General features: G+C 40.5%; 1 protein-coding gene across 1 annotated transcript in view; it reads right to left on the minus strand.

The window, feature by feature from the left end:
* The window catches only part of LOC119732716 (structural maintenance of chromosomes protein 1A-like), a 38815-nt gene that overhangs the window by 18260 nt on the left and 5147 nt on the right, over nt 1-15408 (minus strand). Inside the window, exons 3-13 of the mRNA XM_038206362.1 lie at nt 14561-14681; nt 13614-13850; nt 12022-12234; nt 10657-10742; nt 9998-10163; nt 9426-9595; nt 6503-6547; nt 4901-5114; nt 3431-3642; nt 2185-2406; nt 356-551 (exon numbers count right to left, since the gene is read on the minus strand). Of these exons, the coding sequence (XP_038062290.1) occupies nt 356-551; nt 2185-2406; nt 3431-3642; nt 4901-5114; nt 6503-6547; nt 9426-9595; nt 9998-10163; nt 10657-10742; nt 12022-12234; nt 13614-13850; nt 14561-14681 (1882 nt within the window). The remainder of the gene's footprint in view (nt 1-355; nt 552-2184; nt 2407-3430; nt 3643-4900; nt 5115-6502; nt 6548-9425; nt 9596-9997; nt 10164-10656; nt 10743-12021; nt 12235-13613; nt 13851-14560; nt 14682-15408) is intronic.

Below are 15408 nucleotides of genomic sequence, written 5' to 3' on the forward strand. Positions count from 1 at the left end.
CCACAACGTTGTTGAGGCCACCACGATTCCATCCCAAATATTGTCACTACATGGTATTATTAAAATATAGTCCAAGCTTTGCACAACACAACTAGAAAAGACCAATGTAGCACAGAGGTGCATACCAGTGATGAAAGAATTGGAATTCAGCATTAGAAATGGGTATTTATTACTTCTTTACTACTTCTTTAAGAGTCAAAACGGTTATTTCAAATAATAATGTTGTACAAGGAAACAATTTTTGTCCGTTGTGATATAGTCAGTGGGTTTTGTACACTCTTTGAGGACAAACCGCATGTCACCTCGGGTGCCATGGACTACAACACAGCAGACAGCATTTGTACAGTGTACAGACCGTGTTGTCCCTGTCGTTGATGGAGTATTTGAGTCTGGTTTCCAGGCCGTTCATCTGGGAGCGGATGTTGTTCAGCTCAGACTCTTTGCGTTTCATCTTCTGTTGTTCCTTCAGCTCCTCCGTCAGTTCGGACTTGCGAGTCTTGAGATTGTTGAGAGACTTCTCATCCCAGCGACGTGCCTTGGCCTTCAAATCACTGCTCCAGGGAAACAAGAACACTAGGAAATAATAAACACTTCACATATGATCATTACTCAACCGCTCCTTAGCGGATACGACGTTTACACATTTCCAAAAAATCCCAAGAGCGTCAACGGAACCCACATTTTCAGAATTAGACCTTCTATACATGCTATCTGCTTTCAACATTGATTTTACAAAGAATCAATGATGCCTGCTGAACAATTAATTAATGCATTGCAAGAAGCCTATCACATAATCACATCCCTGAATTTCACTTTGGGCGAAGAGGCAGTTTTTGTAAGGTGTTGGAAGAACGTTAAAACAGTGCGTGAAAGTTTTGCTGAACAGAAATTTAATAAAACTGCTGCAACTGCTTACTGACTGGATTGACCTGAGATTTACAAATAAAAATTAAAATTAGGGGGCCTAAAGTTTTGGATCCTGGCAGGACCTTGCTCAATGCAAAATAACAGCAGTACAGAAACAAGAAAGTACGGGTCACATAAGCATGCCAGGTGGAAACAAAAACATAAAAGAGGGATTGGGCAAGGGGGCTGGAAGGTGGCTAGAAGGGACCAAAGGTGTGTGGCAGTGGGTAAAGACCAAAGGGGACGAAGACAGGATCAAGAAGTGGTGGGGCGGGGGAAGAGAAGAACGGTGCAGAGGGAGAAGCAAAGAAGAGCGGTAGTGGATTAGGTGTTAGAAAGTATTTCTGTGTAATTGTCATTTTGCCTTTGATATTAATAATAATAATTTCGATTTGCGGTAACACCATGTGGTAATAACTACTGCTTAGAAGATATTTAGTTCTGAAAAGAACTTGTCCTGCTTATTATCAACTTTCGCTAAGTAGTTTTTGTTCTGATAAGAACAGTCCTGCTTTAAGTTCTAAAAGAACTTGTCTTTGGTCTCTAGATCTTAAAACAGGACTGTTCTTATCAGAACAAAACTACTTAGCAAAAGTTGATAATAAGCAGGACAAGTTCTTTTCAGAACTAAATATCTTCTAAGCAGTAGTTATTACCACATTACCGCAAACCGAAACGATACCGATACTCCACCATGCAAAGCCTCAAATCTTACATAATAATAATAATACCGGAGTCTTATATGGCACACATATCCACCAACAATTAGGTACTCAAGGTGCTGGGAATAATATTTATCATTAAAGAAAGGTAAATAAAGTTTATGAGAAATATGAGACCCATTATGTAGCACCTTATAATGGTTTACAAGGTGCTGCGGCGCATATTGCAGCCACTGCCAGAAACACTGGGGCAAACCCCTTCTCTTAGCGATAAGTATTACTGGGTTCTTTAACATGCATTACACAACACACAGGACCTACGGCTTTGCTTCCCATCCGAAGGATGAAGCAATCATGGTAAAGTGCCTTGCTCAAGAGCACAAACACCATGTTCCAACGGTCAGGATTCGAACTCATGTGCCACGGCACACGAGTCGAACACTGTAACCATTGGAACACAGCACCCCTTTGAGAAATTTCCTGCCACAATGTGAAACATTAGGCCCTCGAATTTTAAAGAATTGAACCTGTACTCCCATCTTTATACTCCTCTCATTCAATAAACTACCAGCATATCACCATCCGTCTGTCTCCCATTGACTCAATTCCTACTGACCTGGCTCCTCCAGAGATGACCCCTGATTTCTGGAACATGGTGCCATCCAGTGCTACGGCCTTGTGACGCTCAGCCCCACCAAATGCAATCTTCCTGGCATCTTCCACAGTCTCACAGACTAGAGCGTTACCGCAGGCATACTGCAGAGCCTTCTTGATGTTGGGAGGATCGTAGCGTAGGACATCAATTACGAGCTTGACACCTCGGGGATCGCGAATTTCTCTGTTAAATACCAAGCATGCAACTGGGAATTTTATAAAACAACCAGGACATTCCAATTTTTTTGCTATTTTTCTAGCAATACAAAAGTTATTCACTTTTAATGCGACATCAACCGAAAAAAATTGGCCCATGTTTAGTTATTCAAATTATCACATTACAATTTTAAATTATTGACAGCCAGAAAATAATTCCGTTCTCGCGGGGTAGGCTGATTTCTGCCCAACAATTAGTATCGACAATGTACGGACCGGGAGCGAGTCTGATCGCAATGCCTGGGTGGGGGGGGGGGGGGGAGGGAAATGGGGCTTTTTGGTTGGAATACCAAACACAAGTTGAAAATTAAAAAAAAACAATTGAGTTTGTTTGAAGAGGACAGGGAATGCAACATTATGAAAGGCCTGTGTGTTCATAACCTACAGGGTTTTCCCTCAACCATTATTATTTTATGAGCACTTTAAACTCTGTGCTGACTGCTGTACGCACTGCTATATTTAGATTGGTTCGGTTTGCATTAGAAAGCTGATGGTTAGAATAGTCTGAATCCCGCATAACAAATCTGATGGAAGTTTTTTCTTGCAGGCCTTTGGACATACATGTAATAATATTTAGCAACTCAAGGGCAAACCCAAACATTACAAAATGAAATTGCCCATTCCCCAATATTTCATTGTGCGAGTCACAATAACGATCTTGTTTATTTGCACAAAGTTCTGATATATCTTGGGCCAATTTCATTTGAAGCACAGAAATTTGCTAAGCATGAAAAATATTTGCTTAGGAAAACAGGTTACCAGCCAAACTGTCACGCTATGTACATTGCTTGTAACTGGTACTTGCCTGATTTATGCTTAGCACATAAAATTTGTTAAGCATGAAAAATATTTGCTTAAAAAAACAGGTTACCAGCCAAACTGTCACACTATGTACATTGCTTGTAACTGGTACGTGGCTGATTTATGCTTAGCACATAAACCCACTAAGCGCTATTTTCTGCTTAGGAAATTTGGCCCCAGGCCTTTCCTACCTCAATCTGTCATTGGTGGGCCTGACCTCGATGAAATCCAACGGTAAGAAAGTCTCGGGATCCGAGCGTTGCTCCTTCATGTACTGGATGCAGTCACGGGCAGTCTTCTGGGAGTCAACGATGATAGCATCCATGTTCTTACCAAGGACCTTGGTGATTGCAATCTGGTACTTCTTGTTGGTCGGCTCACAGAGGTCAATCAAGCGGCCATACTGGAGTGGATTGAAGGGCATAATATATCAGCAATTTTGATGTGTTAGTTTTCACCAATCCTACTAACATCAAAATCTGCCGATTTTCAACAACTAGATTTCGAGGCACTGCTTGACAATAAGAAGATAACTTGTGCTAGCAGAAGAGTCCCGCTAACTATAGCAAAGAAATTGTGCTGATGCTGAGCATATTTAAAGCTACAGTCCATCATTTGCAGATATCCAAAAAGTAACTGATGTAATTATTGTTGAAAAACCATTCTTAGGTGAAAGATAGTAAGGGGACTAAACTCCCTGTGAATTTATTCTTTCTGGCAAACTGTAATTTTGAAGAAATCAACAAAAGAAGGCCTTTCCAAAGACGCACCATTGGAAATTTCCGTTAGTAGTTTGTTTTTTTAATTTGGCGAAGCGCGTGCCAGCGTTGGCACGTCATACACACGGTTGCTATTATTCGTCAGATCGGTGCGCGACACCGTGTAGCTGCAATCGGCTCAGTAAAAACGTGTCTCGGACACTGAATTCAGCCCAATTCAAAACATGATTCAGCAACTTTTTAATTAAAATCGAGATCCTAGAATGCTGTTTTTCTCGGAATACACAGCTGAAGCTGAGCTGAAACTTCATCAGGTTAGTCGTTCAGCACCCTTCTTTTGATTTTGAGCACGTTTGTTGCTTCAAACGAACAAAATGCACAAATTACAAAAGATGGCCTGTACCTTTAATGGTCTAAACCTGCTAATGTTTACGCACCCTAGTGCTGCAGCTGAACTGAGAACCATACCAAAATTTACTGAACTTAGCGTCTCCGAACCAAACTCAATTGTTCAGTTTGGTATATTCAGAAACACAATCATCGTTATGTCATTTCAATTTTCATCTATAACACATCCCTATCTTTGTACATAACAAGTTTTAACCCAACCGGACTTTTAGTTCTCTAAATATAACTCTGAAATACAAGTATGCATCTCCAAAATGGAGTTACGTGACTCATGATGACGTCATCATAAAATACATCTCCGGACTAAGGCCTTTCCTTGTGGTGAGGTTGATTAAGATCTAAGCTTTAGAAGTAGTGAAAGTGACTGGCAGAAAAATCTGTACAAAATCTATGGGATTTGGGATAGACCAAAAAGAAGTGAAGAGGAAGAAGAAACACAACAAAATCAGAACAAAAACAAAGGCTGTTCCGAAGATTGTGGAAAAGCCAAAAAAGATCTGGTGTAAAAATGGTAACAGTGGCAACGCTGCTTACCACTCCAGAGAAGAGTCTCTTCAAGTTATCAATCAGCTCTGCCTTCTTGTGACTCCGGGCGTTCTCGTGTTTGTCCACTTTAGCCTCGCCTAGCTGGTCCACAATGTTGGTCAGCTCTGTGTTGATGTTGCGGATGCGGTCGTTGGCGCCCTCCACGTCACCTTCCAGTGATTCGCGCAAACGCTGCTGTTCTTTGATGGCCTGTTCACTGGTCCTGATTGGATACAGAATAGTGACGATGGAAATATGTGACCTCCATGCAACAGAAATCGTTCTAAATGTCAAATTTTCTCCAAAAGTATTGAGCCTGAAGACTTTGGGCTTGTTGCGTGTCGTAGCCTTACTCTCCGCTTTCTAACCATGTATAACTTGCCAGTGATTTCTCATTTCCAGATACATTTTTATAAAGTTAAGCCAGTATCGTGCAGGCCAGGGCCGAGGCAACCGGCTTACATATGTTATTTTCTACACGTAACAGAAATCGGCCAAGAAGTTTGTTCTGATTATCAAACTTTCTCCAGAACTATTGGGACTGAAGACTTTGGGCTTGTTCGCTGATCCTGAATGGATACAGAATGGTGATGACGATAATAAGTGACCATATAACCATGGTTCGACCTTAGTGGTAGCCCGCTAGCCAAATGCGAGTCAAAACAGCGGCAGGCCAGTCAAAACCATTCTCTAGTACACCCGCCTGGCGAGTCAAAATGATTGAGATAAGGTATGAAACTTTTCCGCGTTTGTTTTTTTTCAAGAAAAATATTCCTCTTATACAGACAGTATCCGCTTTTTCCACGAAGTTGCATCACAGGATATATTGCACCGAAATCGCTAGCGTATAAATTAATGTTGAAAAGAAAAACCAAAAAAAGCAAAGAATCACAAACAACTTTATTGCAGACTAGTGAAAAGGCCCGCAGGCCAGTTTTAAGCCTGGTTCACTAGTCCCACTGGCTAAATAAGAAAAAATTGTATTTTCTGCTTTATGTATAACAGAAAACCGACCACTGAAATGTACAACTGTACTGTATATACAGTAATAATTTGTCAAAAACGTGGCGCAGACTTGGTATCAACTCATCACAAGTAATTCAGTGTACAGCCAAGTGGCAAGCAACACAAATGAATTGTGACACAGCCATTCCATCCTTTATATTATTCATCCCCATGTTACTTGTGACTGGACTCATAATTTGTCTTGGAATTTACTTGTGATTATTTTGATTTCATTGAGGAATTGGCAAGCCTTTATGCCTAAATGTTGCCACATTTCCAAAATTGAACTCTTTGAGTATGGAATTCATTGCTTTAAACAGACAGAAATAAAAACGTAACGCTATAACATTCAGGGTTATGCCTCAGCTTACTATCAATAGGGGGCGCCATTTTGAGTCATTATATCGGCTAGCCGTGTACAAAGAATTAATGTGATTGTTGACAATTGTTAAAAAAAAAAATTCAATTTGAATTTTTTTTCTCGAACAAATTTCTCAAGCATACTAAAGTAATTTTGCAGGGCCAGCTTTGAGTGCTAAAGCTTGAAGGTTACTAACAGTCAAAAGTTAGGCAAGTTAGATCTACAAATCCAACCATTTGTTTTACCTGATGTATTCATTCAGTTTCTCCAACCTCTTCTGGTTTTCCTCCCTGTATGGAAGACACAGAAAAGCAAGCTTAAATATCACTAATCACATTTACATTTGTATTTATAACACCTGACTTAAAGCGCATCACATAGTATTCACATTATTACATCTTACTATGCATGGACAAAAATACACACAGCAACCAATGTACATGATCTGTTACGCGGTACCCTCTGGAGACATGGGTATAATAGGGAACAAAATATTGAATAAAGAGCAATTTCTAAAGGCGAATACAACTCCACAAGGTTATCACGAAATAGATATATGGATTTTACTCAAAAAATAGGAATTTCCAAGGTGTGTTGATCGGTCGCAAGTTGAAGTATTTTATGTAAGGGATATTAAGTCCGAATTTCAGCCCAGGAAATTAATTCTGGTTAAAATAGGAACATTTTGAAACGACACTTTCAAACTCAAAAAGTTTAGTACACGAGAACAAAGAAATGACTCCACAAGGATACAAATTCCAGTATGTATGCATACGGGCGTGTGTGCATTGGACATATTGTTCTCAAGGGCTACAGCATTTTATACAAACATTTCATGGGGTTAGTTTGGGAAAGTGAAAGTAAATGTGCGACTCGTTTTAAAATTGAAAAGGAAGTACATTTGAATTGGATTTTGGTTAAATTAATTAATGAAAAAAACTTAAGCAGTATCTGTGGGTGAGGCATTATAAAACATATTCATAAATACCTCAGACAGTTTAGCTATTCCTATTGGTCGAGAGCCCGTCACGTGGCCGGTCTTAAACGGAAGATAAAGACATGGCTAGCTGGTCTTAAACACTTTTCCAGTGTCACAATAAAATGTGGACTCCTAAAAATCCAGTGCCTCTTACCGTTTCATTGGTTGAACGTTCACAATCCTCACGTAGGCATGCGCAACACTACAAGCGAGTCAGAATTTTATAGTTCTAAATTCAAAATGCAACGCCCCCGGTGCGTTCTGCGTGACATCGCGCAGAACATGTTACGCGCGCGTCAATCTCCATAAAAGGGTTGTTTACATCTTACTCGCCAGCTGAACACTCCATTATTTTGCTAGAGGGATGTTTCAAAAAGCATGAAGTGAACTTGTTGAACAAAATCGGGATTTTTTGAACGAATTATTTGATATTTTTTTACGGATAAGGTATTTATGAATGGGAATAAATATGTGCTCGGTCGGTATTTATCACACTGTTTAATACCGCTTAGAGTCTGGGTGCTGATAATTACCCTCGCCTCCGGCTCGGGTAATTATCAGCACCCAGACTCTAAGCGGTATTAAACGAGTGATAAAAACCTCCGGAGCACACATTTATTCCCTTATTATAAATTGCCTTAACTTTATACGATACAATAAAACTAGCCTTCCACAGTGATATACTCATAGCAGTCAGTACTTGTAAAAATTTAACATGTTTGGGAACTTAAAGGTACAGGATCATTTGCATTTGTCATAATTTCATGAAATGGACAGATATAAGGGCTATTAACCCTTACCCTACTTGACCCTCCAATGCATGCCAATTGTGCCTCAAGAAAATCTCCTATGTTTTTTGCATGGCCCTCCAATATCTGCCATGTCATTTCAAGGGTAACTGGACAGGCACTCCAATACATGCCACAGAGAACAATGAGAGTCCTCTGATAACAAAGTGAGTGCCCCCAGCTGGTCAGTATCAGGCACCCTCCAGGGCCTCCAACTCCTGCCAATTGGAGCCTTCACTGTTAAGACTTGTTATCTGCCAAATAACTGCAGCTGGAGGGCATTGGCATAACCAACTGACATGCAGTAAACTACCCTCAGAGAGTAAGGGTTAATTTATAACAGACGTCGTTCCACTGAGCTGTTTAATGTTTTTGTGTCCATTGGTGCTGGAAAACTCAAACAAAAAACACAGTTCATTTCAACCGTCAAAATGCAGAGGGAAAGTAATAGGTCTTGTTCAAATGACGTCATTTCCTACAGACCATCCATGTGCATCGGCTTTTTTAACTTCAACTTGCATAACGCGCATCAGCCGCGTCATATTTCGAACACATTCCGAGCAACAAGCGCACGTGTATGGAACATTTTCAACACTGCGCAATGCGTGCTAGATTACGTAAAATATGCAGTTGCACTTCTCCTACAGAAATGGCCGTCATTGAACGAGCCCTATACATACACATAGTGTACCCGAGAGTACGCATGACGTTAACAGCTGGCTCGCGGCCATTTCACGAATGTAGTATTTCAGAAAACTGTTCGTTCTCAGCGATGATTAGGTTCTAACCACCGTTAGTACTGACACAAAACTCCTCTTAACTTGAGAATGACAGCGTACCAGGCTCCACGATTTCGCAGGACGTTTCATACTATGGTCTTCTTTCAATCAAGTGGACTTTTTTATATTATATAACTGGCATACATATATCCTTGTCATTTGATTGGTGGAACTCACATCACGTGACATTCGTTATTGCTCCCATTCACGCCGCGGCTCAAAATGTACTATCCGCCCATGGGGAATGGGAAATACTATTGAACAGTTAGGATCATTCTTGTTCCATGGCACGGTATTTGTGTGCAAATGCATGCTGGTGTGCGCGTTCAGCTATAGCGTTGGGTTCAAACGTTTTCGTGAAGGGGTGGTTTGGAAGAGAGAAATACATTTTCCTCAAGTTTTGTATTGAAATAAAAGTTCAAATATGTCAAATGACAAGCATCTATATGTCAGTTATATAAAACAAATATTGAGTGGCTTTCAATTGTGAAATGGGAGGAATATTATTGCTCGGTAAAATCTGGACTTTTCCAGTTTCACTCTGAGCCACTCAATATTTGTACAGTTTTGTTTTTGAGTGTCAGTAAATGATCCTATATGCCTTAAAAAAAAGACTGCCAACCTCTCATGTTCTTTCTGTCTGATCTTGGCCTGTAGTTCACTCTTGCGATGTTTCTCATTCTCTAAGCGGTCCTGGTCAGACTTCTGGTCTCGATTCAGCTTGTCTAATTCCTGGTGGAGCTGAGAAGCTCGGATGCCTGCCTCTTTCTTCAAGCGGTGATACTCATTCACCTGGATAAGAACCAAAAAGTATTAGTCAGAGGTTAACATCAAAGTATTCAAACATCAAACATCAATTGCCTTGCTCCATCCAGAAGTACATGGGTACATGGGTCTGAACCCAGATAAGGGGAACATGGTGTTTGTGTTTTTGGGCAAGATACTTTACTACAATGGTCTCTCTTCACCCAGGAGTATAAATGGGTACCTGTGACGGTAGAGACCAGATTGCACTGATCTCGAGCTGCTACAGAAATAATGGTCTCATAGCCTGACAAAAAGGGACAATTGTGAAGCACTTTGAGACCTTTGGTATAGCACCATGTTATTGTTGTACTACTTATTTGGACACCAAAATAGTCTTGTTGGGACATTTGGTGAGAGACAGCTGGCTGCCTTGTATCTCGGACCTACCTGTTCCTCTTCTAGCTCCAGATCACGTCCCTGGCTCTGACTCTCCTCTTCAATTCTCTCCTCATACTCCAATCGCTTGGCTTCCACTGCCTCCAATTCCGACTCCAGCTCCCTGATCTCTCCCATGTGACTCTCATTGGCCTTCTTGGCACTCTTCAAGGATTTCCTGCAATTTACATACAAGTATATCAATACATCACTTTGATAGTTTTTTAACAGTACATCTCTAATTTTGACCAATGTCGGAGCAAAACCTGAGATAAAACCAAAGTTTCACTTTGCGTTAACTATTACGCAGAACTTTGGTAAAAACACCTAGCAGATGTCTATTGGGTACCATGCAGCATATTTTAAGTCTTTGGATCTTCATAATAAACTGGTGCCCTGTGTTCCATCTTCTATTCCGTAATTTATTAGACAAATATCAGTGACTCGAATTGACTTTAGCATAAAATTTGACTCGACCTTATGACTCGACTCGAGTCACCTCCTTAAAATGACTCGACTTTAGTCACAAACTTTGTTGACTTGTTACAACTCTGAGAATCAAACAAGTAAAGTGTTCTTCGAACCAACTATTAGATACTTTTGGATTAGGCGAGGATTAATCAATTCCAAAATAAAATAAAGAAAATACTGAGCACAAACGAGTTGCTTACTTGGCGGTTTCCAGTTTCTTGATCATATGAGAGGTTTTCTCTTTAGCTTTGATGAAGAGCGGTTTCTTCTTGTTCAACTCCACTTCCTAGGGGGATGGTAAAATTAACATGCTTCTTATACACACTGCATCACATCCTATGTTTCAACTCTCTTGAATAAAGATACAGTCACTTATGTTATAGTCTTCTTAAAAAAATAATAATTCAGTCAGAAGCATTTGAGGAGCCACTTTAACTTTGTTAAGAACCTGAACATGTTTCAGCTCCTCCTTCTGATCTCAAAATGTAATTGTTGTAACATCTAGTATTGTTTTGTGATTACAATCATTAATATTCCCATCTATGAAAAAGTTTGAATAAGTGCTCTTCCCTAGCCATAGTCAGTGAAAAACAAGAGCTGTTTGGATACCCTAAGTTGAAAACATGAAATTCTGTGCGAATGCACATTTGTGTGAAACTAATGTTCAAACACCAACAAGACATCGGACTACAAGCTCATAAAGGTTCAGCATGAAAAAAAAGGGAAAGCAATTACAAGTTGATGACATTGGTATCAATATTGAGGAGGAGAAGGCTCAATATTATTTTAGTATACACGCATGATCATACGTAAAAAGGAAAGAAACCAACTCGAAGCTTTAAAGTGTTATAATGGGAGTTTAAAAAAAAATGATTTAAAAAAGAACCCACATAATTATGATAAAATCTTTGCTTGGCCATTAAAAAGGATGTTTTCCAGATGTTAAGACAGCTTAATACATTCAAACAAAATAGAAAGTTCCCCCTTCCAATACTTTTTTTCTCTATCTCAAAAAATACTGATCACCTCTCACTTAAATAACGACTAATCAGTACAGAAATTCCTAAGCAAACCAGCCATACTCTTTATTTGGCCCAAAACAGTGATAATGTGTACGAATTTATGCAATTTATGACAAATGATACCAAAAACAGTTGCACTTTTGTATACGTGCAAGTTGTGGTTCACACTCACCTTGCACGTATGCAAAAGTGCAACTTTTTTTCGGTACCATCTGTCATGAATTGCATATTTTTGTACACATTATCACTGTTTTGGGCCAAACAAAGAATATGGCTGGATTGCTAAGGAATTTCTGTACTGATCAGTCATAATTTGAGCAAGATGTGCCCAGTAGTTTTTTGAGTTAGACAAAAAAGTATTGAGGGGGGGGGGACTTTCTTTTTTGGTTGAGTGTATGATCTCATTACCTTTTTAGAGATATGGTGGACACAATAGGAGGGCCCTAACTTTCCCAATATTACCAAAAGCAAATAGCACCCTCTTCTTGTGTACGCCGAATCTCCAATAAGCTAACTCATGCGATCTAAGTTTATCAAACAAACCTTTTCACGTGTGTCTTTCTCTATTGCAGCTAGTTCTCGTGTCAGTTGTCCCAACTCTTTCTTCTTATCTCGGATCCTGTCCTCCACTTTGTCTCTCCTATCGCTGGCTCGGTGGAGTTCGTCGTTTCGTCCCTTCAGCTCCTCGCTGAATCGCTTGATGTCATTCTGGTTGTGGTAGAGCTTGAACAGCTGGTACTCCAGTTGCATGTCAAGCTGGGTGGAATTTGGAAATAGATGTCAAACATATTTGGAAAAAACTGACATGGCGCCATTGAGAGACGACTAGGCCAAAGCTACGTGCTTTACAGCATATCTGTCTTTAACTCTAACTCCCTAGGCATTTTTGCTAGGATGCAACCTCAATCCTGCAAAATCCTCCAACTGCCTCCATGTACAAATTGCATACAGTCTCAATCCTGCAACATCCTACAGCAATTGCCATCAATTTGTTGAGACAGAGCCAGTGACATCCTGGAGAAGTGCAGAGGATTTCAAGCATAATGTAGGCCTAAATTTATGCACAGCTGAGCATAAACAACACATGGTCCTGCCTAAGACCTTGACACACTGCATCCTCCAAAAGTCGGCAATACATTTTTGGCATGCACATGTAGCCTCAATCCTGCAAAATCCTCCATTTTGCAAAGAGGAATTTGCAGGATTTTGGAAGGCTAGGATTAAACATGGTTTGGTAGAGATGCGCCAAAAATTGAAACATGACGATCACAATGCGCGTGAAGCTAATGAACAACTTGCAGCAACGTACTTGTACATCACTCCATGATTTCTAAATCTGCCAACAGAAAATTTCATTTATCATTGATTTTAAAAGGGAAAAAATCCACAACCCTGAACTCACTTTTTTCTTTACACATGGGATCACATTGTATGATGATGAAAATTAGCAGTGCTTAACCTACATTCTCTACATGTAGTTCACCTTCTTCAACATCAATGGCCATTGCATAAAACCCTCAAAGTTTATTCTAGAGTAAGCTCAGAAAATTGTCCGTCCCTGACAAAGCCACAAATATCCGTCTCTTTAGTTTTAATCAGTGACGTAGTTGAGTGTGGAGTGCTGTGGCTTCGTGGTTGAGGGCACTGGATTCATGGTCTGCAGATAAAGCTGCAGGTTGTGGGCTCGAGTCCAGCCTGGGGTCGTGGTGCATGTGCCCTTGGGCAAGACACTTTGTCACGCATTGCTTCTCTCCACCCAGGAGTAAATGGGTACCTCCGAAGGTACGGGCCATATGCGCTGATATCGAGCTGCTGCAGAAGTGGTCTCTTGGCCTGATGAACAGGGGTAATAATTGTAAAGCGCTCTGACACCTTTGGGGAAAGGCGCTAAAGTCCATCACAAGTAGGCTCACAAGTCCAGTCACAAGCAGGGCCTAAATCACAAGTCCTTTCACAAGTCAAGTCACAAATACCAGGAATGTTTTTTTTTAACTGTTGATTTGAATAGCTTGTGACATGACTTGGAGACTGGATGACTGTGATGGACTTGTGATGACTTGTGATGGACCTAGTAAAGCAATGATTTCAATGATTTGCTCTCTCATTTTACAAGTGACGGAACCCTTGCAACTCACCAAGTCTTCCTTGAGTTTCTGATAGCGATCCATCTCTTCTTTCTCCAGCCTGGCCTCCTTGCGCTCGGCAGCAATGCCTTTCTTCTTGTGATAGTTGAACTGCGTGTCTTCCTCTGCCTTCAGCATCTCCGCCTTTCTCTTGTCATAATCGCTCTTCAGCTCCCCCGATCGGCTGATCTCCTCAAAGAGCGCCGTGCGTTCCTTGGGGTTCTTCATGGCGATAGACTCCACTGCACCCTGCAATGGTAGTTAGTTTCATTAAGAACGTTTTGATTCTTCCAAAGTGCACCACTGTGATACATTCTTTTAGGGCTGTTGATATTCGCTTCACAGGAAGAAGTACTGGAATTCACGTTTGAAGAAAAAAAAATTGTGTAATTGTGTAATTTCTTGGTAGTGGTCCGTTTAATATTTGGTAAATGTATGAAATGTACTGAACCGAAAATAAAATTGTATCCAATTTTGCAAATGTGCAAAATTCATGGATGTGGAGTGGAACATCTGTAACCTCATGCAACTATTCTTTCCATAGCACATACGTGAAACATTCATTATTTGTTTTATACAACTCCTAAATAAATCCTGATTATCTGATTGGTTATAGTGTGACCATGCAATGGAACTTCTATTTCCCATGGAATGGAACTTCTATTTCCCGTGGAATGGAACCTGGGTTGGGACCCATACTTCAATGACATGTGATCAGCAACCCACCAATCAGATGATAGGGAATTTATTCAGGCGTTGTATAATCATCCATGTCCATGCCAATAATTTACCAAAATGGTGAATATTAGCCAATTCGATATGCTGATCCAATAGCCCTATTTGCTAAGCAACTTGGCGCCCTCTAGAATTCCTATACACAGTTAAAACTTTCTTTTCCAAGGATTCCTGCATTGATCGAGCAGCAATAAGGCAACCATTATAATCATCATGTCACTAACCTGGAAAACCAGAAAGTTTCTGGCTTTGATGAGGATGCCAATTTTCTCCAGCTTTTCTGTGTAGTCGGCCGCAGAAACCACTTTGTTGTTGATACGGTGTTCCGAAGAGGCTCCCATAATGCTGTAGAAAAACAGTACAAAGGATTGTCAAGTAGAGTCCAATGTTACTTACATGTATATACCATTTCTTCTGTAGATGTTCACACATGGATCACTACCTATCAAATCAATAATGGGGAGACTAAGAACTGACCAGACACCGAAACCGACCCGACTGAACGCGACAAACGCGGTAAAACCAAGCAATTAAGAGCACCGGACTCATGCTCTGGTGTTTCAGAGGCAACAGTGAGGTGGATTCGAGCCCGCCGGCGGACACTTGTGCTCTTAAGCAAGGCACTTAGCCATTATTGCTTCGTCCTTCGGATGGGACGTTAAGCCGTAGGTCCCGTGTGTTGCATAAATGAACCCAGTAAACACTTATCGCTAAGAGAAGGGGTTTGCCCCGGTGTTTCTGGCCTCCTGTATAAACTCCAACATGGAGAATTTAGGAGAAGAACCAACCAAAACCGACATGACGTGAAGTCTGATTCAGGATGGGTTTGCACAACATTATTGCAGACGCCAATGGTAATAAAAATGTTGGTTTTTTTGGTCATTAAAATAAAACATACAATTTGTTCATTAGGGGAAAAAACAATTTGTTGAAGAGTGGACATTACATTTTTTAAGCAAAGTGTAATGGGCTCTGTGCACAAGTACACCGACCATGGTATGAAAGGGAGAGACCACGGTTGGGAGAGACATTCAAACGCACTGCCGATGACAACCGACACTCACACAAAGAC

The sequence above is a fragment of the Patiria miniata genome, unplaced genomic scaffold (genome assembly GCF_015706575.1).
Source record: "Patiria miniata isolate m_02_andy unplaced genomic scaffold, ASM1570657v1 HiC_scaffold_24, whole genome shotgun sequence".
NCBI lineage: Eukaryota > Metazoa > Echinodermata > Asteroidea > Valvatida > Asterinidae > Patiria > Patiria miniata.